The 27,664-nt window shown below is 38.7% G+C and overlaps 1 protein-coding gene across 2 annotated transcripts in view; it reads right to left on the bottom strand.

Annotated features, from left to right (window-relative positions):
- Nucleotides 1-1,251: 1,251 nt before the first annotated feature.
- Nucleotides 1,252-27,664, bottom strand: part of LOC136008224 (collagen alpha-1(XV) chain-like) — an 81,018-nt gene continuing 54,605 nt past the window's right edge. The window contains exons 29-42 of one of the 2 annotated variants that reach the window (XM_065667154.1): nt 25,595-25,663; nt 25,176-25,217; nt 22,770-22,815; nt 19,495-19,584; nt 16,706-16,755; nt 14,846-14,956; nt 13,333-13,477; nt 9,917-9,981; nt 8,081-8,209; nt 7,853-7,912; nt 6,448-6,507; nt 4,791-4,976; nt 3,482-3,597; nt 1,252-3,135 (exon numbers count right to left, since the gene is read on the bottom strand). In XM_065667154.1, coding sequence (XP_065523226.1) covers nt 2,928-3,135; nt 3,482-3,597; nt 4,791-4,976; nt 6,448-6,507; nt 7,853-7,912; nt 8,081-8,209; nt 9,917-9,981; nt 13,333-13,477; nt 14,846-14,956; nt 16,706-16,755; nt 19,495-19,584; nt 22,770-22,815; nt 25,176-25,217; nt 25,595-25,663 — 1,377 coding nt within the window. In that variant the 3' untranslated portion in view covers nt 1,252-2,927. The remainder of the gene's footprint in view (nt 3,136-3,481; nt 3,598-4,790; nt 4,977-6,447; nt 6,508-7,852; nt 7,913-8,080; nt 8,210-9,916; nt 9,982-13,332; nt 13,478-14,845; nt 14,957-16,705; nt 16,756-19,494; nt 19,585-22,769; nt 22,816-25,175; nt 25,218-25,594; nt 25,664-27,664) is intronic. The other variant, XM_065667155.1, reaches the window with a different exon arrangement.

The raw sequence follows: 27,664 nt of genomic DNA, 5'->3' as shown, positions 1-27,664 counted from the left end.
TGATTGAAAGGAAGCTTCTGTTATAGCTTGCACCTCTAATTCGTATAAAAGAAAATCTATTAGTTTGATTTCTAGAAATACTCATTCCAATAGCTGAAATGGATTTGCTGTATTTTTTTCATCCACTAGTCCTGGAGTTCTCATAGTTTAGAAGATTTTCATTTCCTCTGTGTTTACAGTGTATTCTGTAAGTGTACTTGATCCTTTTCAAGTACATCAAAGCTTCAAAATAAATGGATGTTTTCAACCAAAGCCTTCCTCTTAAAGACAGAAGAAGCTTATTTGACTGATACTCTGATTTCATTCGTTCAGACTTCTACATTGGTTTCTAGTACAGTTACTTTTTCAGCCTTGCTCTGGTGCTCATTCTGGCAATTAATTTGCTTCATACACAGTTCCTTACCTGAATTACCAAATGTTCTTCCTCAAGTGCACCTGATCTTTGTGTTGGAATCATGCTGAAAAAAGTATTCTGCTCTGATAAAGAAAGCTGATTTATTTTTAAGTACTGGGCTGATCTTTTTCTCTGTCATGCCCTACTGTTTCTCTTCAGTTATACTAGGGAGTATAAAGAACCTCACTGGCTCTGGTTAAAAATTACAAAAAGTAGGTTTTTTCCAAGGCAAACCTTACTTTTCAACAGATCTCTCATTCCATTCTCTGGTAGGCTAGCTCCATTGCTGACGTGTGAGCACAGCATGTGAACTCAGCACCATAGCAGCCCAGAAAATGCAGGGTTCATGCTCTGTATATGAAGTTGAAGGGTGCAATAAATTCCTCTAGCCTGCAGATTAACGTTAGAAGTGGCAAGCAACCATTGAGTGTTCTTTAATATCTCAGTGATGGTGCTTAACCATTTCAGTTCCCTGCTAAGCTGTAGCAGCTATACAGGTTACAGAGAGGGGATTAGCCCTTTAAAAGGGGTACAAACAGAGTTCTGGACACAGTTTTGCTGGGTCTAACTTAAATGCTAGTTCAGTATCTCCTAAGAACTGCATGGTTTTTTTGGTCTTCTCTCTTTCCCCTTCACACAGGTCTTCTGTGTAATCCCATCTCTCCCCCACCTCTTATCACTGTAATTCCAGGCAAAGAAATAGCCAGCTCCCTAGCTGATGGCTCTAGCTCAGGAGTGGAAGAGCAAGAACTGACAGTGATGTCTGGGTGATGACTGGCTGCAAGTGCAGACCCCGCTGGCTGTGACTTGGCTGAGCTGAGAGTCTACCAACAAAAGGCTTAAAGGTAGATGGTTCCTGCTGGACATACGTAAAAGCACTTTATTTCCCTCTTTGAGCCTTCTGTGACTCATAGTGAAACCCTGACGTACACATACAACTCTTCCAACTGTGTGAACTGAAGGAATTTGGTATTTCACAAGAGTGCTCAGTGTTGTAGGGAAATGGACTATAAATGAGTGCAGTGAATTGTTATGCATACATTTTAAATGTAATATAAACTGCTTTTGCCTCATTAGCCTGTTGTAACAATGGAGTCATGACTTTTCCAAGAAAAAAGAAGATATGATTCAGCCAACCCTGGGAAATAAGTTTTTATGGTAAAATGGAAAAACAAAGCTGTATGTCACAATATTATGTTATATGTTTGTATCAGTTTAGTATAGTAAGTGTGGTTTGCTTTTGTCTTTTGAATTAAATCTAGTGATTTAATACTCTGGTTGTCAGCTTATGAACATGTATTTCCAACACAGACTCTAGATTAAATCTTAAAAAATAATAATGTGGAGTTTGACCTCCTTAGTTACTGCCTGATAAAATACAAGTAAATACGTTGTTTAAAGTATGCAGTAGAAAAATATATAGGCAAATGACTTTAGATATTATGGTGGTACTGTTTTCAAAGAATATTAGCATTTAGTGATCATTCCTATCATTGCTGCTGTTATTTTAGATTAACAATTCTTTAATTATGTGAATGCCAGAATGGTATGTTCACAAAAAGTAAGATAAATTTATATGTAACTTAGTGGTTTAACATGTCTAGAACCTATTTTAAAGAAACCATGACAGACATCTTTCATTCAGTAGTCTGCCACAACAGGAAATTACTTCCTTTAATACGCAATGAAATAAATATAGGTCAGATGGTTTGTTTGTCTGCATTTACTTTGCACAGTTCTACCAGTAAAACAGGATGTTTTCTATTAACATTGCTGCAGGTTTCCTGGTAACAATAGCACCAAAATAAAGAGCAGATTTTGTTTAAGTGAAATTCAGTCCTCCTGCCTAAAGCCCTATGCCTAGAATCTGCAAGGGAAAAAGCTGAAGTAAGATGTGGAAGCTGCTATATTTATGTGTAAGCACCAGGCTGCAATCCATGCAAGCTTACGTGAGTTAGGTACTCGGCTTCCTCTGAAATCTAAGGAGGTGAGCACCTTTGTTCTTAAAGCTTTTTTGAATATTCCAGCCATGAAAGATGTAACAACCTCCCATTGTTTGCTCAGGGGCAGTATGTATATGTATATGAATATTGCCTTGGGTATTCAAAGTCTATGCAAGTGGAAAGAACATAGGGCATACAGCTTTTTAGCTGTGAAGAAGCAGCAGCCTTGCTGAGCCATACTTCTTAAGAGAGGCTACTGGCCCTTCTCATAATCTACGCTTGAATGTCTTTACTCTTCAGTGATCTTCAGCTCATCCAGAAAGCCAAGGCTCTGTGAATTAATTGTTGGCAATCTTTGAACTGTGAGGGGTTCAAGTGAAAGAATGGGCTTTAAGTCAGCCGCCTGTAACTGGATGTTCCACCTAACTGGAATGCAGTTTGTGTTGAGGTATGTTTTCTTTGGCTATTTTTTCCTGAAATGTGCAATTACAAAAAATAAAATATTTACATCATTACAAATGAAATTTCAGTGTCAGCTTTTTCTGTCATAAAATGGAATATTCCTATGTGCAACAGATGAATTATTTTCCTTAGGGATCTGATACAAAACTGTTCTCAATACAGAGAACAATAAACTGATTACTACAGCTATATACTTTCTGATCAAGAAGTTTCCCCGTCTTCAGCGGTGATGCTTGTCCCATAGCTCCTATATCAGCTGTGTGCCAGGCTTCACAGTAGTTGCTAACCAGTCGGATCCCATTTGTAGTTGAACCATGCCATATTACTTTTTGAGGCCTGAAAAGTAATGTTATAAGAAGTTATTTCCTGAAAACGTATGGTTTTTGGTTTGGTTTTGGTGTTTTTTGGGGTTTTTTTTTCTTTGGTTTATTTAACTGCACACCTACATATGTGGTGGCCTGTTTTTCTGCTTTCCTCCTGCTTGAACCAAACAGCGGGTAGGGAAATATTAAGGTAGAAAAGAGAAGAAGTAAAGGAGGACACAACCTGATATCCCATTCATAGGCTATTGGAATTTGAGAAGAAAGATGACATAATTTCTAGTAGGCCAAAATATTGCCACTTGTACTATCTGGTAAAAATAAATGTCATGCAAGTCTTATAAATGGTAGTGTAAACTCACCAAGATGGATCGGTCATTACGTTCCTCCCATCAAAGGAGTATATTGGAACATGAATGTTAAATTGTCCACCATTTCCATTAAATATAGAATTCCAGTTACTGAAAAGTGTTTCTCCCTGTTAAAATTCAAAGCCGTTTTTACAAATAAATCCAAAATCCACATCATACGTGATTCTCACAGACTTATCTATACATCTGAAAGCTTATCTGAATTTTAGGACACTTATGATTCCAGTTTTCATATCAGTTTCTGCATGGTGCTCCTGAATAAACTTGTCTGATCTATCATCTCTATGCTAAGAGCTCTCTGATTCACACCTTTGCCTCACAGTTACATCTCAGTTGTATTGTCACTCCAACCAGTCAGCTTGATCATCTCCATTTCCACTATCCTTTTCTCCCTCAACTGCCTAAGGAGTTCTTTGAACAATTGCTTAGAACTAGCTATAGACAAAATACACAGATAATTTGTGTTGGAAATTCTGTTGAGGTCATAATTTTGTGAAAATTGTGGCATTTGTTGCAAATGATCAAGGAAAAAGCCTTGCATCAGGCTACCTCTCAAACTGATTTTGATTTTTTCCAGTCAAAGTTGAAATAATATTGTGTTTACAGATTTGTTTCCAAGGCTCCGTATCTGCATGCACTTCAGATTAGCATCCGTTCAGCATGTTCTAAGCATCACGTATTATTCCTTTAGGTTTCTTTGGCCGTTTGTTCTGGGAGCCAGCCAATGCTATGGAGACATGGTTTGTTTTCCTCAGTTTTACAGTGTGTCTGTTTATGTGAAACCACAAAATGACTCATGCTCTAGACTTTCAGTTTCATTGGGGTAAGTCCAGCATCACTCCTAAGCAGACTTTGCCTTTATGTTGAGAAATAAGAAAAATGGGTATTTTAGCTTACTATACTCTGTAATCATACTAGAAGGTAGAACATATTCGGTTTTGAGAAATGAGGATGCACTTTCCCTGAAATAAAAAATATCTAGAAAGCTGAACATTGTACTGTTGCTTTGTCAGTGGTCTGCTCAAAGTAGACTATTCTCATGGCTTTATTTCTGCCATTAGCCTTAGGATACTGGAAAAAATCAGCCCTTTGAAAATGCAAAGGAAATGTGAGACAATCTGTAACTTTCTACTTTATCACTACTTTTTTGCTTTTTGAACCTGACTGTGAAATACGAAGCAAAGCTGGTTCTTTATAAAATGCAATTTGGGTTGAAACTTTCTGCTTCTGCCATTTTCCAAGATTTTGGGGGCAATTACAGCCTGTCCTAATAAAACAAATATCAAGTACTCATTTTTACCTTAAGATTGACTATTGGTAAATGTTGTCGGTCATTTTTTCTGACAACTGTCGCCAGATCTTGCAAATGCGATGAGAGGAAGGCTCTATAGGTAGATGTCAAACCTGCTAGTTGGGCCTGTTGAAAGCACTGAAAATCTGCTCGGATGTCACCAGAAGATGGCAAGTTTAAAGCCACCAGATGCAGCTAGAGAAAAAAAGAAGAAAAGTCATCAATTTTATGGTGTTTTGGTTTTGGTTGGGGTTTTTTTTAAGTTTGTAGCAGAAGGAAGACATATATTTGAAAACACACTAGACCTCCCCTCCTCCTGCCAGAACAAGAACTGGTACCTTCCATACCAGGTATGACAAATAGTTGCTGCCTTAACATTACATTTCTTAAAGCTGAGACCCATAGCAGAAATAATTTTAAATTTATCTGAAGAAAAGGCTCTGGGGAGATCTTACAGCAGCCTTCCCATAGCTAAAGGAGGCCTACACAATGCTGGGGTGACATTTTACAGGGACAGGTAGAGACAGGACAAGGGAGAATGGCTTTAAGCTGAAAGAGGGCAGATTTAGATTAGATATTAGGAAGAAGTTCTTCCCTGTGAGGATGGTGAGGGCCTGGCACAGGTTGCCCAGAGAAGCTGTGGCTGCCCCATCCCTGGCAGTGTCCAGGCCGGACAGGGCTTTGAGCAACCTGGGCTAGTGGAAGGTGTCCCTGCCCATGCCAGGGGTTTGGAGCCAGATGATCTGTAAGGTACCTTCCAACCCAAACCATTCTAGGATTCCATGAAAATTAAGGAAAACCATGAAGATTATATACTCCTAAAAAAAATTATTTTAAAGCAGCTAATATTTTTAAGTAGAAGTCTTGGAGTAATCATACAAACAAAATCCCAAATGCTACAAGTATGAAATAAGTAGTAAGAAGTGACCATACGCCATTTAAAAATTCACTGTTAGCAAATCCAAGTAGCATGTTTGAATCAAACAGTATAGATGCAAGAACTAATCCACACTTTTTTTTGTTGTTGTTTGTTTGTGGAGTTCTGCTTGTTTTTTGTTTTAGATGTAGCTCAGTCGTCTCTCTGTATTTTACTATTTTTAAGTATTGTAAATGAATGCTTGGATTCTGAATTGTCTACCTAAAAAAACCAGCACCATAAAAAAAAAAAAAAGAATATTTTCTATCTTCAAATTATTTGAGCGCAACAATGTTAATAACTTAAAAATTACTGGTTTATTGTAGGTACTATCACTAGGTAAAGAGGTATTACTAAATCAGAATTAGCCTTTTTTTTTCCTTTGAGATGGGAAAGGGGCTAGGATGATGACAATAGATTTGGTGGAAACAACTTAAAATCATCTCTGAGATTTCTAAACCAGTTAAAGTAATGTATTTGTAAATATCTAAAGTGATATAATAAATAATATTCTATTCACATAAATAAATGTGAATATATACTGATACATTTATATAGAATATAATAAAAATATATAATAATGTATTATATATAATATAGAATATGTAATGTAATAATATATAATATAATTTTATATATAAAAATGAAATATGTGAGTTTGAAGAGCAATTATCACCAATCTCTCTCGAAATGTACACTGTCATGTTTCAAACCAAAACTATGCAGTTGCAATACAGATCTCACACTTACTGCTGGTTTTCCATTTTTCATATTTGGTACTGGACTTCGTGCTGGAAGAGACTGAAATCCCTGTTATTTTAACACATGCAAACAGGTATGTTAGACATTTTACTCAGATCAGACTTTTAAGACAATAATTCTCTAAATAAAACAAACATTGAACACTGGAGAATCTGAAACTCTTTTGCCTCTGAAAAATAAGCCCAAACCACGTAGCCAGGATACTTTATCTACATATCAGACCAAATTAATGGTCTGTCACATAAATATGTATTTGAAAGCTGTCCTGGCCAGAGTTGCTTTTCTAGGCTCAAGTGTACCCATCCACAGTGCTCTGCCAGAGCTGATGTCAGCACCTGGAATTCTGCATGGAGGCAGCTTGCTCTTGGCAGGAGCAGAAGACCAGTTCAGGGAAATTAAAACTGGAACAGTAAGGAGGATGTGGAAACAGAAAATGTAGTGGTGAGAATATTTCTCAAGGCCTCTGTAATTCCCCTTTTGAAGCAATCGGCATGTAGGAACCAGAAAGTTGATGATCTTCAGACTGTGTGAGGAACAGCAAAGTTTTCTTCTCTAGTTATGGTAAGTAAGAGTAACAAGCTGTACCAGATGGGAAAGTCATGTGGTGTCAGCTGGAGGCTGCATACAATTTCCTGTAACATAAGTCTAGACATTTTCTCGAGTGTGTTGAGTGCATTTCTCATCAGACTGCTCCCTAGCCCCTTCACCACTTCCTGGTTTTCATCCTCCTGTGATTTTTTGGGGGACAGACAGCATGTTCACATGCAGGTTGGTACAATAACTTGCAGAATGGGGTCAGGTGCAAACTAACGATTGAGACTTTAGAACAGACCTTCAGCACACTCTGGGATAAGCTACATGCAGGTGATGATGATATACCCTAAATACAGGACTATAATAATTTAAAGAAAACTTTTTCAGAAATAGAATTCTGAGTTTGCTTGAAAAAGACCAGGGCTTGATGCGATTTTGGGCGACCTGATATAGTTAAGGATGTCCCTGCTCATTGCAGGGAGGGTTGGACTAGATGGTCTTTGAAGGTCGCTTGCAACCCAAACCATTCTAGGATTCTATGGGTGACTTCAGTATTGCAAAACAGAATACTATTTGGTGGGTTTTGGTTGTTTTGTTTTTTCTGGTAGGCAGCTTGCTTTGAACTGCTTTATGTAGCTGCTGCTTTGTCTCTATGGTGTTTGGAGTCTCAGAAGATAATGAAAACAGATGACTGGCAATTGTGAACCAATTTGCAAGCTTATGTAGTGGTAGAATGTTCACTTTGAACTGACAGGTCTCAGTAGAAAATCATGTTGGGCAGGGATCTGCCTGCAATCTGCCAAGTGTATTGCCTAGTTTTGCGCACTTAGTTTTTCACAGTCCCATATATTGTACTTACATGGCTTGATAAGGCTGGAGGAGGAAGGCTGTCAGCAGGGATAGGAATTAGCTCACCAAGCTGAAAGAATCCAAAAGGACAAGAAAACAAAACCACATAACCAAGATTTTCTAAACTATAATAGGGGAATCTTTGCACCCATACTTCTCCATCCATGTAAAAAATACCTGCAACAACTCCATTTTGAGCAAGGTAGTTGGAAGGGATTAGGACATAGTGCAATAGTACCTGCAGTTTTCTCCATCCATTTCGAACACGGATATAAACCTCACTGGTTTCACTCAGATAGATTAGCGTACCTTCTGCTACCAAATGAACTTTTTCCAACATACCCTCAATGTTATGAAATGTTGTAACCTGTCAAGTAGAAAAATGAAAGATGCTTCATCAGACACACTAAACATTTTGCAAGTTAAATTGTTAAACTGAAGTCTCGTTGAAGACATAATTACCAAGGCTTCTTCTGCAGGTTATGCTCATAAAGTCAGTTTAACATAATTTCATACAAAAAGCTTCAGTAACATAAATATCTCATTAATTTAGCACACCAGTGTTGTCATTCTAGAACTACACCAATAGTTAATTTTGCCTTGAGTGAAGCTCATTGCATCTCTACGGTTTAGCATACTTGCTGAAAATGGCAGAGTTCAGAAGAGATTTGATAAAGCTTGTAAATATCACACACAACTCTAGATTAATTTGCTTCTGTTACATTTTTGTTAGTGTTGTTATCTCTTTTCTTTAAGGATGTTTTTTTCCATTCCTTTCTCTATGTTTCCAGATACCTCTAGTTTACACAGCAAGTATTTTTCAATTTCTCTTTCATAGATCATCGTGAGACTTAAACTGATGTCTGTCAGATACGGACATTGCACTTACTACCTCTGCCTTTGTCATGTGAAGATAAGAACACAGTCTTCCTTAAGATGGGTTGCTCTTACAGTCTGGTAATTGCAGGTAGTATAAAATCAGGGGCAAGTTTCTTGAGAGTGTAATTTCTTTCTCATTTCTTCTGTGTCAGAAGGCATATTAATGCTTTCTGAATCATACAGACCCTACTATAGACCTGCATATTGTTTTTTAATGTTGTTTTTTAATGTTGGTTTTGACCTAAGTCTTGGATCCTCTATCTGTGACAGTAGCTCCCAGCCTGTATCTACAGCCTACTACCTTGAGGCACCAGCCTTTGAACACCTGTTTCTCCCCTGATCTGTTATTATTGTCAGTCCTGAATTTCTACGAGAAAAGGCAGTCAGCAGAGGTATGACACTAGGGTGGGAAGGCATTAAGAAATTGAAACTCAGATTCTTCTTCATTCATTTGATATGATATACATGATCTGAAAGTCTGCTTGTTCATTAGTGCATTCTCAAATGACTGCTCAAGATACCCAGTGTACTGCTGTTCTACCATAATATGAGAATGTGGAAAAGGAAGAATTTGCAATGAATTTGCCCTCTGCTAGCCTGATTTTTTTCCCCCGGAAACTATGACTATTTTATTTAGAAATTAGCTAGACAGAAGTCTTAGCTGTCATTTTTACTGCATGGATATCTGGGATACAATTCTGATTTGATTCATGCAGCAAGAAAAGGAAACAAATTTATGTGTATTATCTGACACACAATTTTTAGATTTGCTGGGAAAATCTATGGTTTTCTTAGAATCAAGTGATCTATGTTAATGCGTTTAAATTCAGTAACATTTTTTTCATGGAAACTGGGCATTCAGTAGTTATTCTAGTATCTCAGCAGGTGAAGTTGCTAAACTCTTTCAGAGGCATTGCTTTGAACATAGAATATGCACTTTTCCATTACTTTAGCATGCCATCAATCTTTACGTTTGAATAGGCTGTAACTAACAAGGCAATGGACAGACTTCTCTTATCACTTTTCGTACCTCTTTTAATTTCTTGCTGAAAAATATGAAGGTTCAGAAAACCAGAAAACATTCTAATAAATAAAAACACAGGAAGGAGCTTTCCCTCCTCTCAGTGCTTCCAATGGCCACCAAAAGATTTGAAGCAAAGTTTCAGCGGCAAAATTCCTTATGTTGCTGTCTTACCAGACTCTTGGTTGCAGGTGGCCCTGGCTCTCCAGGAGGACCTGGTGGCCCAGGCATTGCAGCTGCTAAAATGAAACAAACATACAATACGTGTTGAAGATTGTCTTTTTTGAGAGACAAGGTTAGTGACATAAAGAAAAAGCTTGGTGATGTTGTCTTTAAATAGCCATATGCCTTACATAGAACTTACATAGTTAAGTTCTGAATAGCTGTGTTTAAGACAACCACAGAAAATACATTCAAAGGATTTTTTGTGAAGCAGTGGTGAAACAGCTTTTTCTCTGTTATTTGGGAGGTTAAGGTCAACAGATTTCAATCTGTTGCAGATACTCTGCAAATTGTGGAATCATAGAATGATTTGGATTGGAAGGGACCTTAAAGATCATCTGGCTCCAACCTCCCTAGCACAGGCAGGGACACCTTCCACTGAGGTTGCTCAAACTCCTGTTCAACCTGGGCTTGAACGCTGCCAGGGATGGGGCAGCCCCAGCTTCTCTGGGCACCCTGTGCCAGGGCCTCACCACCCTCACAGGGAAGAACTTCTGCCTCAGATCTCATCTACATCTCCCCTCTCTCAGTTCAAATCCATTCCCCCTTGTCCTTTCCCTACACGATCTTTTAAAAAGGCTCTCTCCAGCTTTCTTGTCAGCCCTTTTAGGTATTGGAAGCTGTCCTAAAGTCTCCCTGAAGCCTTCTCCAGGCTGAACAAGCCCAGCTCTCTCAGCCTGTCCCCATAGCAGAGGTGCTCTAGCAAACTTAATCTGCCAGTTCCTTCAGAACCTGTGTATGCACCTCATCAGGTCCCACGGACTTGTGCACCTTCAGGTTCCTTAAATGGTCTCAAACCTATCTCCTACAGTGGGTGGTTCTTCATTCTCCCAGTCCCTGCCTTTGCATTCTGTGACTTGGGCGGTGTGGCTGGAGCTCTTGCTGGTGAAGACCAATGTAAAAAAGTCATTGAGTACCTTGGCCTTCTTCATGTCATGGGTAACCAAGTCTCCCATTTCCTTCTGAAGAGGGCCCACATATTCTCTCATCTTCCTTTTATCTCCAATAAAAGCTTATAACCTTAATAAAAGCTGTAGAAGCTTTTCTTGTTGCTCTTAATGTCCCTGCCCAGGTTTAATTCTGTCAGGGCTTTAGCTTTCCTAGCCTGACCCCTGACTACTCAATTTCTATATATTCCTCTCAGGCTACCCATCGTTGCTTCCACCCTGTATGCTTTTTGTGTGTGTGTGTGTTGGATTTTGTCCAGGAGCTCCAAATGAACCAGATTTACTTAAAATTACCAGAATGCTCTTCTGCTATCTGCTAATGGCGTACATACAGAAGAGGAAGAACTTTCAGCTCCTGCCTGTAAGGAGGGAGGGAGGCGTTTGCTCTACAAGTTAACAAAGTTTGCTCTACAAGTTAACAAAGCAGTATTCTCCAGTGGTATGGACTTGAACTTCTAAGACTACAGTCCACAATATCTAGTCACTGGTAGCTGGCTCTACTCCAAACCTGAATTTCTTCACCTTGAGGTGAAACTCCCTGTTTTCTGGCGTAAAAGCTCATTTCTTTTTAGGAAGGGAAGAAGGAAAGATATGGAAGACTGAAAGCAAGCATCTTTCCCCATATTACAGTATGTGAGCCCCATATTACAGTAACAGCTTTAACAGAGATAACAGTGCCTTGAAGCTAGAAATAAATAAACATCTGTGTTTGTAACATTTAGTAAAATGGACATCCATCAGTGTGCTGCCTAAAGAAGCTTTTTACAAAGCAGAGAGGAAAATGTGTAGGAGGATGATGAAGACTAATGGCAGAGAGGATAAGTGAAAGTATAGGGATGGAATGCTAATAATTTGTTTTGTCTGACTGGGTCTCCTAGCTAATTTTCAGAAGTCCTTAACATAAATTACACAGGAAAAGGCCTGAAGGTCTTTATGGATGCTGAGGATCTGTCTGTATTATAATGGTGAGGGACCAATTCAGGTACAGGCTTATGTTCCAACATCAAACATATTAAGTATTTCTTCTTTTTCAAATATTTCTCAAAGGATGAAGACTTCTGATAAATACTCAGTTAATAATATTTATTGGAGCACGGATTGGACCTTGTCCCTGGACAGCTATATAAATCAATCTGACCAGGTTCAAGAAATACCGGGAGAGAACAAAATGGGGACAGAGTAGTCTGCTTCCCAACAAGCATACTGAGGTCTTGTGAATAAACAGACTGATTGTTAGTTCTCAGACAAAAAAAAAAATCAGTATTAGCTAGACCTGCCCAAACTTTAGGCAGGACAGATGTGCATTATAGACTCTCTTCAGTTAACAATGTCCTTTCTGTTAGTTAACCATCTTCAGCTGAGACTAAGGAATGCGTTGCTCTGGTTTACCTGGCTGGATTCCCAAGAATTCCCAGAGGGAGGAATTAGAGTCACTTGCTCAGGCAGACCTGTAGAGTAAGGTCAGAGGAGGCCAGGACCCAGTCCACCAGAAATTAATCTAAGGGCCAGACACTGACAGTATGAGGCTTGTCACTAGCAGTCAGAGCAAAAATGTCTTGAACTAGAGCACTTGGTTTATAGCCACATACTCCCTTTGATGCAAGTTTGAGAGAATCTGGTAGATTCTCAAGCTGAAGTGCATTCTGAAGCTCATGTGCTACCTTGTTTGCAAAGGTCCCCCCCTCCATGTGACTATTTGTAGACCATTTTACTCCCTTTCTAGTCCAGTAAGTTGAAAATCATTAAAGGTACAGTAACCAACCCTTTCAGAGTTTTGTTTCTATTCACCATTTGCATAACAACTAGCTTTTAGAAGCACTTTTCCAGCAGTTTCATTCTAGACCTAAACTTTACTGTGAGTACTACCTTTATATCATAGACTCATAGAATCATTTAGGTTGGAAAAAGCTTTTAATATCACTGAGTCCAACACATCCAAGTACAGGACTCAGCACTGAGCCTTTTTGAACCTCAGACAATTGGCCTTGGCCCATCGATCCAGCCTGTCCAGATCCCTCTGTAGAGCCTTCCTAACCTCAAGCCAACCTCAAGCCGATCAACACTCCCACCCAACTTGGTGTCATCTGCAAACTTACTGAGGGTTTACTTGATCCACTCATCCAGATCATTGATAGAGACATTAAACAGAACTGGCCCCAATACTGAGTCCTGGGGAACACCACCTGTTACTGGCTGCCACCCAGATTTAACTCCATTTACCACAAGAAGAGTATGTTCCCCATTACTCCCTCAAGGAGACATTGGTAGAGAGGAGGAGGAAAGAGGGAAGCAATCTGAATCAGATGTGCAGAGTGTGTGGGCAGATGAAAGAATAGGTATATAAAGACAGTGGTGGTGTGGGTGTGGGCACATGCATATACACTCACATATATAGTGAAAAGCAAAATCACACCCTCTCACCTGAGCCATATATTGCAGGGGGTCCTGGTGGGCCTGGTGGGCCAGGTGGGCCAGGAGGTCCAATTTTTCCATAACCTGGTAAGCCAGGTAGGCCTGGTAATCCTGGAGGTCCTCTGGGTCCAACAACTGAATCCCCTTTTGGTCCCTATCAGTGATAAAACAGTGTTTCGTTCAATGTATCAGTTTCACTAATGCAGAGCCTTTGTCTCTGGTGGTAACATTTTCTGAAGGCCTGGTAGCACACCACTGTTCAGACATGAGTCTGTATGTAGTTTTCTCAAGGAGGCATGGATATTAATGGAAAAGGAAAAGGTGACCGTGTACTAAACCAAATTAAAGAATTTAAGTTTCAGAAAGCTTTCTGAAAATTTTGGCACCTATTCCTTAGTTGCTGACACCTGCAAAACTCTCAACGGTACTCTCGAAGTCCTGGATCTCAACTCTGCTCTTGCTGAGACTACTTGATTTGATGTCTTTATAAGAGTTTGTCAGAAGGTACACGATGCAAAGCTTTAACATAAAGTGTGTCTATGCAGGATGCTGTCTCATGATGAGTGTTGTCTTCTCCCCCATGTGATGAAATTTCAGCTCATATTCCTTGAACTCTCCAGCTGCCAGTCTTCCAGATTAAAAAGGCTCCAGCTCTGCATTTCCAGTTCAGCAGTGTGTCCTCAGCCTGAATGAGGAGGGCTTGTGCTCCCTGTGCTAAAATTGACTTGCATACATGGAACAGTTTTTGGGCCCTGGACTAGGAGAGCTCAGCTGTGCCAGCCAACTCCTTCTTGCCAGTAGAACAGTTTCTAAAAGGGGAGATGGTTCTCAGAAATGTGGAGTAGTACTAGGGGATTTTTTGGAGGTGGGCTGGCTAACCTAACACTTCAGCCTCAGTTGTAACCCACCTATTCATGCTCCTTGGCACCGAATATGATAATGGAGCAATGCAATACACGTATTTGTTGCCAGATCCCAAGGATAAGCTCAGGTTTCCAAAAAATTAGTGCATTTGATTCTAAAGTAACTGTGGTGGGAATTGCCAGAAGATAAAACAACTAGGCAGAGATTAGACAGTGGATGAATTTTATCGAATGATCCAGACTGATACACACTGGACTTTACATTTATATTTTTGGATTACTGGAATAGAAAATGAGATTAATTATTTAGATGGAACATAATTATTTTGGCATTTATGGGGATGTAAGTAGGAAGGTCACAAGTTATATATACTGCCTTGATTTGTAATGCTATAAATAGCATGAATCTACATACTGATGTAGTTGTATTAGACAGCTGAGCATAACGTTACATCAGTTTTTCATAGCAATTAATTCTGTGCACAGCAGTGAAGTGTTTGTGTTTATGCCTAATGCAACTCTCTTCTGTTCACCTAATGGTTAGCATATGAATTTTTATATAGTTCTTAGCATCATTTTGTCTATCTCTTTTTAGTGCCTTCTAAATTAAAGCAGTGGGTACCAGCAAATATTCCTCTTCTACAGCTCGCATGACTTACAACTAATCCTGGTCTTCCAGGTGGTCCAGGAGGTCCTGTCAGAAAAAACCCTCCATTTGGTTCTCCTTTTTCTCCTTTTAAACCTGTGACTCCGTTGTCTCCTTTTTCACCCTTTGAAGAGAATATATTTCAAAACATTGAGCTGAAGTGAGGTCAGAGCTCTATGCACTGATCTTTCAAAGTTACGTGAATCCTCTGAGCTTAATAAAGAAAAGCATCTGCCTAAAATCTTTTTCACATTGCGTCCTTCAGTGATACGGAATGAAAAGGAACACTTTCTCTATTGAGGCTGCAAAGCTCTCTCAGAGCAGGAGCTAGAGGAGGTGGGGTTAGGTGGAGGCAGAGAAAAACCTCTGCTGTTTTCTGCTATTCTACCTGTTCTTGTTTTGTGCAGTAAGTGGAGGTAAAGAGAAAGTTGGAGGAAGCATAAAAGCCTGTTTTCCTGCTTTTCTGCTTCATCAAAGCAAAAGCAAAGCAAGATTGACATGGAATGGACACGTATTTAAAAGAATGTTGCAAGATTACTGTGCACAGGATGAGAGAAAGGGGAGGGAGGGGGTTGTGACAGGATAACAGAAGACACCACACAAAATTGCAGACACTTTGAACTGCATCCCTTTGTCTGTCCTTCATTGTTGGTTATCAGTTAGTTTGGGGAACAGTCATTACTAAGTCATTATCTCTCTGTGCAAAATGAGCCACAGCAATTGTAGGTTCCTCCTCACATTATTTTCTTCTGTGCATCTGCCTTTTTTTTTGACTTCACCTTTTTTAGTCTGCTTTGTTTCACCTTTCTGAGAAATAAACCTGTGAATAAAAGAGGCAAAGAGCAAAGCAAGAGTGACAGATAACTGCAAAAAGCCAGTAGAGATGGCTATGTATAGCTCCTCCTCCGACTTTTCTTTCTTTTAGTTTCCCAGCAAACAGGACTATAAAGCTTTATGTACGGCATGCCATTTTGCAGAGATGAAGGAGGAGATGAAAAATGGGTTCTTTGTAGCTAAAACTGTAAAGCTACAGACACAATTCTGTAGGATCAAAGAAGCCATGTCAGTTCTGTCATGCATACATGTAGCACTTTATGTCATGGGAATAACTTAGATGCACTCAGCCAATCTGAAACAAAATCTGCAAGCCAGACAGCACTAAGAGTCCTTCAAGGAAACTGACAGTATACTGCTTTTGGTGGTATCATTAAATGATAACTTGCTTCAAATTCTTTCAGATCTACTGATAAAGAGCCCTGTTTGCTAAAAAACATTTAAAATAATATTGCATTCGTATTCTTTTTTGTCTCTTGAAGTGTTCAGGAGAATAATAGAACAAACACATCAAGGTGTGGGTATACTTTCTTGTAAGAGATTCCAGAGAAAGTAGTTTTCATCCTTTGAACATATTCAGGGTGCTTAAAAGAGAAAGAGTATTACACAGAAGTAGTTTCTTCCCCCTGCAATGTGTTAATTGTTGCTAAATTTTTCTAGAAGCCCTTTGGGTAATGGATGTCTCTTAGCTGACCTTGCATGGAACCACAAGCGTTCATTTATGGCAGATAATTTATACCAATTTATGTTATGTAACAGTGGATTATGACTCACTTTAATATCACCAGGAAGGTAAAAAGCCTCAGTAATACATTTTTTACAAAAGTAATCTTTATAGACTACTGACATCTGCTATCTCTATACTTGTAATAAGCTTGTCTATGGAGCTGGAGTTTAAGAAATTTGTATCATTTATAATTACTGATACTCTGATTTGTTTTGTATATTTCACCATGCTATACTATTTTATGCTTAATTTATAGTAAAGTACATTTTAAAAAAGGTTAACGGAACTCAAACACAAATGGGATATAATTACCTTTATGCTATTAATGAAGTGGCTAAAATATGATGGAGGCAGAGGTGGACCTGAAAAATGAAGAAAATACGATTAGGTACAATAATTATCTGTAATTTTCTTTTTAAAAGCAGTGCTTTGGATATTACTGGTTTGGGAGTTTAAAGGAAAAATATTTACAATTATAACATTAACCTTTAAATCTAACAGATATTTTTAGTTTGGTTTCCTAACAAAGCAAGGCTATCTTGTCTGTTATTCCACCTTAATAATTCCTGAATCTGTGAATTTCAGACAAATTTGAAAGCAAAGAAGTCTCAAAGGTGAAAAATTCCCAGTCTTCTGAAAAAACACATGGCAGCCTAGCAGAGGCTTACAGAGAAGCATTCAAATTTGATGGAAACCAAGGTAAAAGAAAAGCTTCCCATATGTTTTGCCAGCAGTGGGGTGACCAGTCAGTAGCCGCATTATCTTTTATGCAAGGAGAGTACCATAACTGACAAGTGAAAGGAACAGGAAAGAAAGAGGGAAACAGCACTACTGTGCTGTTGATCACAGAATAATTGTTCCGTGAAGCTTTTCTACAACAAAACCCAATACCAGTATCAATGGTTATACCACCTGTGTTCTGTTGTCTGCCAATGGTGGTCAGCCAAAGCTGACACAATAAGACACAATAAGTCCAAAAAGCCTTCAAATAATCTCTGTTTGGCATACACTCGGCATACAGAAAAGACTGTTTTAAAGCTGCCTGTAACAGTTTAGTGCATTTTCTTCAGATGTGTTCCTATTAATTTTTGAGATCTTTGGGTCCAACCCTGTGCCAGCCGTAGGACTGAGATCTCAGTATGCTATCTCAGATACAATTAAATCAAGTAGACATTGTATACATCTGTATGCATCAGAAATATATTCCCCCTATGGCAGCTATTTTGACTTTATTCCAACCCTGCCAGTTATAGCTCGCTGCAGCAGTTTACTCGATCCATGTAAGGAGATGCTTTTTACCCACTTTTTATGTCGACTTCATATTTTTGCATGATATCAATTAATAGAGCCTGTTTGTAAGGTTGTACAGGAGGTATTTTGTGAATATAAACAATAAATCCACTGCGTGGACAAGTACTACAGTTCAGAAAGCTTTTCTGATTGCTGGAACTCAACAGATACTGTAGTGGAAGGAGCTTCAGCCATCTGTCCCTAAGAAAAGGTTTTGAAAAATTCCAATACTTTAATCATGTTCCACTACCCTGCAACTTCTGGCTTGTGAATTTTCACTGTCAATGATTATATGGACATCTGTGAGACCTAGAAAATTGGTTTGTATGAAAGAATATTTTAGCAACTACATTAATGAGCAAGAACCAGACAGGAATATTTTATAGAGCCGCAACAGAACTGGTCTTAGTTAACATATTTTAACTTCACAAAATATTGAAGCTAGTTAGGATTTGGTTGGAAAACAAATAAATGAATATCTGCTATTTCAGGAGAAAGGTGAATTCAGTTTTCAGGTTAACCAGAATTCTTGTGTTATTTTCACCATCCTCCACTAGCTGCAGTTTTATAAGAAGATCATAAGCATAATCTTTTCATAATTCTCTTCTTCTGAAGAACCTGATATTGTAAGGTATAGGCAAAAATACTTGTAGGACATGAATTTGCATTAAATACAGAACATGGAACAGCATGTTCGTGGTGGATAAGCCAGCACAGAAGACAAAATTTTCTTAATTTCTGCTGCTTCTTTTTACATGTTTATTGATGACTAGGAAGCGCTAACCACTTATTTTAAGGCACTGGATACTGAACAGAATGAAAATGAGTTAGGATGAGGCAGTAAAACAGATTTTATTAGAACAAACAGATGTCCCCTTAATAATAACCAAATTACCTTCAGTCAACAGAACTGTGTCTTTAGGACAAAGACAGAAATATCCATATAGATATAGCTTTGTATTTATTATAAACAAAAAGACAAAGGTTATGAATATGCTATAGCAATATTAATTCAAAATATGGCTTCTCCTATTTCAAACTATTTCTGGCACTGACCAAACGCTTATCTCACTATATGGGATTTCAAACAATGTACAGAAAAGGAAGAGATTGTAATAAGAATCTCTTCAAACAGATGCTTGTTTCTGTAACTATTTTTGAATGTGTAAGAAATAGCAACATGCATCAACTTTTTGATACAGAAAAGTAAATGTTTATAGTGGAACATCTGCTATGATGCTCCTACCACCAGTGAATTGGTATTTTTAGTTCACACAGACTTGTCATGATTTTCATAAATAAAGCACAGAATATTAAAAAGCTGGTTGAACATCTAGTTCCACCTCTTGCTGGAAGTGGGACTGTCATCAGCAAATGACTGCCTTGAACTCAGAATGCGGAAGTGTGCTACCCTGACATGGCAAGCACTGGATTTTAGCCTAATTGACTCAAAAAGATTGCCAACAAAATGGTATCTCAGAAAATGGACATGATGTCCTAAAATGTCGAAAAATCTCTGACCACGCAGTTACATTTCAATATGTATTCTTGTACTTAACACATTCATAATGCTCACAAATGTACAGTGTAGGTACTTCTTTCCATAAGACATTTTGCATAATATCATGGCTTTGTTGTTCTGTGTGTCGATTCAGCAAGGAACCTTGGTGTAAGTCTTTAAGCAGGTAAGGCTTCAGGAGTAAGTGTCAAAGCACTTTGTTGAATTGCTTTCTAATTTAAATGTGTGTTTTGTATTCCTTCATATATTCATTTATAGGATGCCAATGATATACCAGGTTTAGTACACCTACCTGGTGGTCCTGGAGCACCTCTGTCTCCCTTTTCTCCTTTTAAGTCCACTGAACTGCGCAGCCCCCAGGAATCTCTGTTTGCTTTAGCACCTGCCACAAAAGCATCACAAATTCACAGGAACTTGCAAACAGCAGAGACAATAGCAGTGACAACCAAACCACCGAAAGTGAGAGCAGGCTTTGCTATACATGTGGGACACGTGGCTCCAGTCCTTATGTACTTGTCTCGCTCACCTCATGAACATTGAACAGCTGCCTGATTGTCCTCTCTTACGAGCCCCAGCACATGCAAGACAGTGTCTTGCAGGTCAGTCTTCCCTAACCACCTAGCCTAAGACAAACCTGTTCTCACTGCATTTGTGAATTGCACTGGGGCAAGTGTAGAAACAGTTCTTGAGTTATGGCTCTGCTTTTGACATCACACCTTTTACTAGCTCCAGACTTGAAACGAAAACAATAAATGATAATATCTGAAACTGTGAATGTCAAAAATATTACAATTTGTTGCTCCTTCATGTCATAAAAGCATTAATAATGAAGAAAGCATTCTCTGAGAACAGATGTGCTTTTGGCATAATTTTACATCCAGGTGAGCTAAGGGTAGAATTGCATCCAAATACATCTGGGTAAAGCCTCTATTTTCCCAGATATTATTCAACTTTCATGATAACCTTACCCTATAAAATATCTGGGTAAAACGACCTGTGAGTATTTAGACTTCTTAGGTGTGATTTCTCTCTTTGTTCTACCTGAGTAATTGCTAGCATCTTTGCAAAATTTATATAAAATAACACAACTGTACCATGATAACATAGCCACTTCCTTCAGGTAGAAATGCCTTTAAAGCTTAAGGTGAGGTGGTCCTATTCAGAGTTACGAGCAGGAAGAGTGCAATGACAAGCAGATACAAGATACATCTCTTGAAGTAATTTTTGATTGTTCCCTGCCCATGATATCGTCAGCCCCTGTGGCTAGTAGTGATCTATGCTTGCAGTCAGTGGATCTTCTTACCTGATCTGGTTGCACTTGTGAATTTCACTGGGACAAGCATAGAAACAGTCTCTTGCTTGGGTACCCAGTATATGCTTCACAGCCTGGTGCCACTTATAAATAAGATTTCATTATTAAGAAATAAATAAAGACCTTATTGGTGAGAAAGCCTTAGTTTGAAAAATAGTTGCAGCATTTTTCCTTCTTTAGTTGTGCAGAATGACTGCAAATTTAGAAGAATGAGATAGACTTTTTCCCTTTCAGAGTCCCATGTTACAATGGAAGTTTCCAGACAGTTCCTCTACACCCTTCTCTTGTCTTTCAGCCATGAGAAAGTTGGTCATACTCCCACTGGTGACAGCCTCCAGTCGTGAGCCCATGTTCAAATGCCTACTGACAAAACAGTGAGGCCTCATTTTAAAATTCCACTGAGGCCAATCACACAATGTCTCAGGTGCACAGCTAGTTTTCCTAGTTGTCAGCTGAACCCTAACTATCCCACTGTGGCACCTTCAGAGTTATTTTCCAGGCAGATTTCCAGTCTAGTCATCAGTATTTTAGGTCATCTTAAAATATTGAGACCAATACAGAGTTATACAAGCAAGCTGTTCTCACAGTGTCTTCTTCGACCAGTTACTATGTCCATTCTTGCCCCTTATCCTGATCCCTTACACTCTTTTCCTTCTCTTGCTTTCTTTTTCCATTTGGATCAAGGTGGCCTGGTCTTTCTGAGTGCCTCAGTCATTGCTGAGGGAGAGGAGCTCTTCCGGTTGCCGTGCCTGCTCTGCCTACTCTTTGGACCATGCTACAGAGCTGGTCCCCAGGTAGCCATCTCTTCCTCAAGAAACACCCCCAAGCCCCAGCATTTGGAGCTGATATAGCGTATACTACTGCTGCCTCAATTCAACTTGTTTTGCAGGCACACTCTGAGTTATCTGATTAAACTGTAATCTTTCCAGACTCCTTTGCACAATGATGGGAGCAGTGATTTGATTCTCAGGAACATGGGAACAGAGTAACAGGTTTAGGCTGTATATTTAGGGCTGCACTACTGCTTTTTTTTCCCCACAAAATTACTCTGAGAATATAATGAGTAGGCAGGAATGATTTTTTGTTTTAAGTAGTTAAATAAAAGGAGGAAGACCACCGACTTTATTTCCTCCGAGATCTTGACAAGACCTCTTTCTCCACTGTGTTTTACTGTATCATAAGAGAATTGCCAGCTGTTCCCCATGGATGCTCAGGGACTTTGTTTTAGTGTTCAGTCTGTTTTCTTCAGCTTCAAAAAGCTCTCAAGGGGCAAAACTGTCACAGAACTTTCTGTTACCCTTGGAACTGAAAGACTTCCACACAATTTGGTCATGGCCGCACAATTTTAAACATCTGTCACCGCTGGTTTTTTGTGTTTTTTTCTGTTGTTTTTTCTTGTTTTTTTCATGTTTTTTTTTGGGTTTGGTTTTTTTGTTGGTTGGTTGGTTGGTGGTGGTGTTTGGGGGTTTTTGTTGGCACAGAATTGCTTCCGGTTTCTCTCTGCATGTTTCCCTGATGCATCCTTGGAGCATGTCTTTGGGGAAGGTCGAAAGCACAGACTCAGGCTTGCGTTAATTTTGACGCCTGATGTGCAGAGTAGGTGACCACTTTGTGCTTATCTGATAGAGTTCTGGCGCAAGAATGGAAAGATTGAGCATTATATAATTTTAAAATGGGAGAGAGAAAACTCTGTGTAAATGGTAACTTTTCCTCCTTAAACAAAAGAAGAGTGATTTTAGGATTTACTATTGGGGCTAAGAATTAGTATTCATTTAGAGAAAAAAAACCTATAATGATCAATTAAATAGACACAAGTTTTAAACAACATTGTCATAGTTAAAATCCTCAGGTTCAAGCATTTAGCTAGGCTGAAAGTCTAAAATCAGCAGAATGTCCTTTATCAGCTTGGAGTCAACTCTTAGAACTAAGAAAAGTGCCTTGAACCATGAACTTAGGGCTCTCTATGGGCATTTATTCTGTTAAACCATGGATTCTTTGTTTAAAAAAAAAAAAAATATGGACAGAAAAACTTTTTCAGTCCCTCTGTGGAGCTGGACACAAGTAATTGGGAGTCATTGAATTTAGGAGCATGTTGGGACTGGACCAGGATGTGATCTTACAGTTTCACCAGAAAAAGAAACAACTACACTTCCAGGAACCTCAGTTATGCAATAGCCACAAAAAAGTGCTTAGCTTAGAAAAAAAACAAACAAAAAAGCTTATTTACACCAAGGTACAAGAAAATAGTTACTCACCATGGACATTAGGAGCTTCTTGATTTCCAGGGTAAGGAGTGCTCACCTGTAGACAAAGAAATCCATTAAAAATTATCTTTAAACACTAATCAATGGAAGTGCATCACTTGGTGTAACTGAAAAGCCTAGAAGTTTTGCATGCTAATAAATATTATAACAACACTCTGGATTATATCAAGTTCGATATAATCTGAGTGTATATATATATATTTGTCCACATATTAGCTGATCAAGCTTTTTTCAGGATTGTGCTCTCTTTAACATGCAACATGCTTTTAGCAAAAGGGCAGCAACACATGCTTTGAGGTATCAGCAAATCCTGCTCTCAGTCATGCCAGTGAAGCACAGAAAAGTCATTCTCCAGGGACAATTCTGAATTTACCTCACTGCATTTGAAAGCGGATTTGACTTTTGATTGTAAGTTAGCAGACAGTGTTTGTAAATTTCTCATCAGACCATGGCTATGCCTATTGTCTGATATTAACCTGTGCTCCAGAGGCATTGAGACCAGAACTGGGAGGCAGAAGCTATTCTAGTCTATCCTTCTGGCACCAGCCACCTGTAACAGTGGGCATGCTACTTAACCTCTACTGCCTATCTTCAAAATAAGGAGAGTGCAGGAAGTGAAATGTAGCGCAGTATTTGGAAATGGCCAGATCTTAGTACTAGCTAGAACTGTTTATATGAATCTAGGCAAGTGTATGAAAAAAAATCAAAGGTGCTGCATCTGGCTAATCTGGCTCTTAGAAGTCTTACTCATATGGATAGCTCCATTAACTTCAGAAGTTTAGTTCACAAGAGGAAACCTTGTGGGTTCAGTCTGTAGTTCTTTATCAATATTCATTAATGTAGGCATGAACAGCAGACTTCTTATATATAAACTTGGACAGGTTTAGGATATTACTCACAAATGTAGGGCAAATCTATCTAGCACACTCAAATGCATTAAGAGGTGTTTATAAGTACAGATTTTTATTGCTTGTGCACATAAAAGTTGCTCCTATTCACCAATTGTAACCTTCTTGAAAAATGACCATTATTATCTGAAATTCAGCTAAAATAGGCTTATATTATTTGAATCATTCCACAGGGAATCATAAGAGAGTTGAGGCTGGAAGGCATTTCTGGAGATTGGCTAGCCCAAAGCAGGATCAATTACATCAAGTTACTTAGGGCCTGGCCTCATCCAGACAGGTTTCAGAGGTGACGCAAACAGTATGTGATTATGGACATATGTGATTAAGTTACAAAAATGTTATATGGTGGGAAGGGGGACATTTAAAGGAGAAATTCAAAGAGGTAAACAGATGGTACCTGGAGGTGATAGCCCAAAAGTGCAATGTCAATTTACCATACAATAAGGATTATTTATCAGTAATTAGCACAAAGATCCATAAGCTGGGATATGTCTTTCTTCAGCAGTAAGTGTAGGGTAATGTTGAATATCGATACATCTAGTATGGTGCAAATCCAGAGCTGTTTCTCTAAAATAAGTGAAAAAGAACTGGAATGGAAATTGGAGGAGGGAACACAATACTATTTTGAGCTTTACTGTCTAATGAAAAAGTAGAACAGCCATACTGCACACCACACTATTCAGAGGCGGACTGTGACAGAATCCTTTCCAACATCTTAACCTACGTCTTAACAATACAATATTGCCCTAGGGAAAGTACTTCCAGAAATGGACTTCTTTTGTTGTTCATTGTGGGATGTAATATCCATAATTCATTAAACAAAAGTTGCATCAGGGTGTTCTGAAAATATAAACCCCATCTCCTTTCTTTTTATACTATGTGTGTAATTGCAAGTCCTTTGAAGCTAACGGGGGCTTTGTCATTCCCTTTGGAAAGCAGGGGCAGAGCTTTACTTGATGCCATTCTTGAGATAATAAATGTCTATATGTGAATAGATTGCATTTGAGGATCAAATAAAGAACATGATCTTTTTCTAATGTGTCTTTCATGCCACAATGAAACACCTAATGAGTCTTATTCTGTACAGGGAAATGGAAAACAGCTAAAGACGTAAGAACTTGGAGACAGTATTTATATATACATCTCAAGAATGCATGTACATATACGTATAAACATTCAGCTCCCCAAAGCAACTCTTAAACTATGGAAATGGAGGGTTTAAAAAGTGTTAGAACAAGTGATCAAAGCGCTTTAAGCAAAAGGTTCTAGTGCTTTTAGTTCTGTTATTTATTTTACATATGGCTAACTTTGGGTATCTAAATATTTGAAAATCTGTTATCTTGAAGACTAGGTAAAACACATCTCTGGTGCAAAGCAGAAGGCAGGGGGTGAAAAGCTGCAAACTACTGTGGTTATGCACATAGCTAATTTGGTCATATACTGTCACAGTCATGCATTTTGCTAAGAGCAGATCCTGTGTGTGACTTACCGGCATTTTGCAATGAGGTCTGGGTGAGACTGGGAAAACTGTCTATTGAAAACAGGAATGAGAATTATTTTAATCCATGTAGGTGTAATACAGTAAATAACACACCACATAGATCTTATAGACATTTCAGGAGAAAAACTGGAAACAAAAATTGGCACCTCCTGAGCAGAGAGCCCCACTTGCTGCCTAAGAGCTCTTATAGGCCTTTCATCAAGTAACATGCTCTGTGTGTGTGGCAAAACTCATACATGACAGTGGCTCCTGTTAAGAGATTATTTTCCTATGCACACAAGCAAGGTCACCCCCTGTAAACTGTGTTGCCTGAAACAAGTTTTGATGTTTCCTTTTGCAAACCGTTTCTAGAGTAGCACATTTCTGGTACAAAGATAGAACAGCAACTGATCCCCAGTTGTACTTACTCCTTTGATATAAACTATACGTCCTGGTGGTCCAGGAGGTCCTGGGGGTCCAGGCAAGCCAGGAAGGCCCTGGTAAGAGAAAGTGAAAGGAAGATATTAGACAGATCTTTTCATATGCAGTGCAACTTAGTCTACAGAAAGAAGGCCAAGGGGCTCTGAGGACACTATTTAAACAAGAAGTTTTGTATTAAATGGCCTAAGGGGAGATTGAGCATTTATTTACAAAGACCAACCTGTCAGGTGAATTGTAATATTTAACCTAAAGCACTCTGTGGAGATCAAAATGGTCTAAGATTGTTGTTTCCAGGAGACAAAACCCAAAACAAACAAAACCAAATCCCAGGTAGGAACCCCTCAAAGTACTAAAAATCAGAACTGAATTAAAGGCAGTAGATTTCTTATCCAAGGAAAATTAGGTAGTCAAGACTGATCTGGGATTCCCAAGGCTGCTGAGATTCATATCTTTTCAAATGCCGGTCAGATAACTGCGTGCTAAGTAGCGCCTTCAAAGAACCAGACGCATGACTGCCATTTACAAAAAAAGAAATACGCTTATTCCTTCACATCTCATTTAAAAACCTGGCGCTACACCATGTCCATCTTTCAATCCACATCAGTGAAAACTTCTGTGAGGCGATGCATGTCTTCTCAGCAATAATTAAAGATTTCATCTTCCCTGAGTACTCCAGGAAACACTATTAGAACATGTAGCCTGTTTTGTCTGCTTGTTCGCTTCAATCTCCCAGCCTGATGTACTTCATCTAGTTATACTTACTTTAATAGTTTTTGTTTGGTTAAGGCAGACAATCCAGAAAATGAAACTCGACACTGTTTGAAGATAGGGAAGAATGGAAGATCTACTTTAGTATTTTCTGCCAGTAGGTGTTCATCCTTTCTGTCATTTTCTTCCAATTCGAGTTTATCTAATTTGTCTCATTTCAGCAACTAATTTTCTATTTACACCTTTCTCTAGAGGTGTAAGCAACCTCCAGTACCTACTATTTTCTTCTGTGAGGATACCCATCTTCAGTCTCCCTGTTAGTTGTATAAAGCAATATCACAATCTCTCTTTGTTGTCCAGATAGAAAATGTACTTGTGTTTTGCAGTTTGTGTGCCATATATATTTTTTTATTTTAAACAAAATAGAACAAGAGAAGTCATACAACAGAATTCATTTACAAAAAGTGCTCTACTGAAATAGTTATATTGATTAGATCCCCTCTTCTGATGCCGAGCTGATCCATGCCTTACGATTTCCATGCTATCACAGTTAAATATGTTTGTCTTTTTTTCCGGCATGTCTCTGATGCAGATGAAATATTCTTAGCTGCTCTTCTGGTATGAGTACCAACTCCTCCAACACAGATTGCCCATGACATCAGAACAACCACACAAATTACTCTGCTATTGTGAAATTTGTTGCTTATGCTCAGTAGTGCTTATTGCTGTGTAGTCCAGTCTTCATGTTTGCCCTGAGACCACTTGTATGAAGTCTTTTCAGAAGAACAGACTTGCAACACCAGGAGCTTGGCTCATCACTTATCATTCCATAATTACAGGTTGTACTTGGGCACAGATATGCTATCATGTATGCAGTTGTTATTATTCTGGATACATGTACATGACAGCTAAAACAGGTACTAGGTCTTAGCAAGTATCTCATTGTTAACAGAGTGGATTCCACTTCACCATGATATTCTCAAGTGCTGTTTGCACCTGTGCTAGATAGCTAAGAGCCTATGGGAGTATGTTCACACGATGAGGAGTCATACTGATGGCCTGGATCAGGAAGTCTTTGATATCTAGAAAGAATCAGCAATCCCAGATAATTCACTATTATTTAACTGTGCTAACTGCATCACACATATGACTGTTACACCTGGGAGCTGATGTTACTATGTATGTCTTCAAGAACTGTCCAGATGGACCCAGAAATTGACTTTTAAATAATTGTTATCAGATAAGAAAAGTAGCAGAAACATATAATTATTTCTAGATCATTTCATATTTTGAGTCCTCTCATCATTTTAAAGGAACTCATATAAACCAGACTTGACTTCAGGTTTGAA

This window comes from Lathamus discolor, chromosome 2 (assembly GCF_037157495.1).
Source record: "Lathamus discolor isolate bLatDis1 chromosome 2, bLatDis1.hap1, whole genome shotgun sequence".
Lineage (NCBI taxonomy): Eukaryota > Metazoa > Chordata > Aves > Psittaciformes > Psittacidae > Lathamus > Lathamus discolor.
Note: the sequence above shows the minus strand (reverse complement) of the source record. Positions and strands in the feature narration are given on the sequence as shown.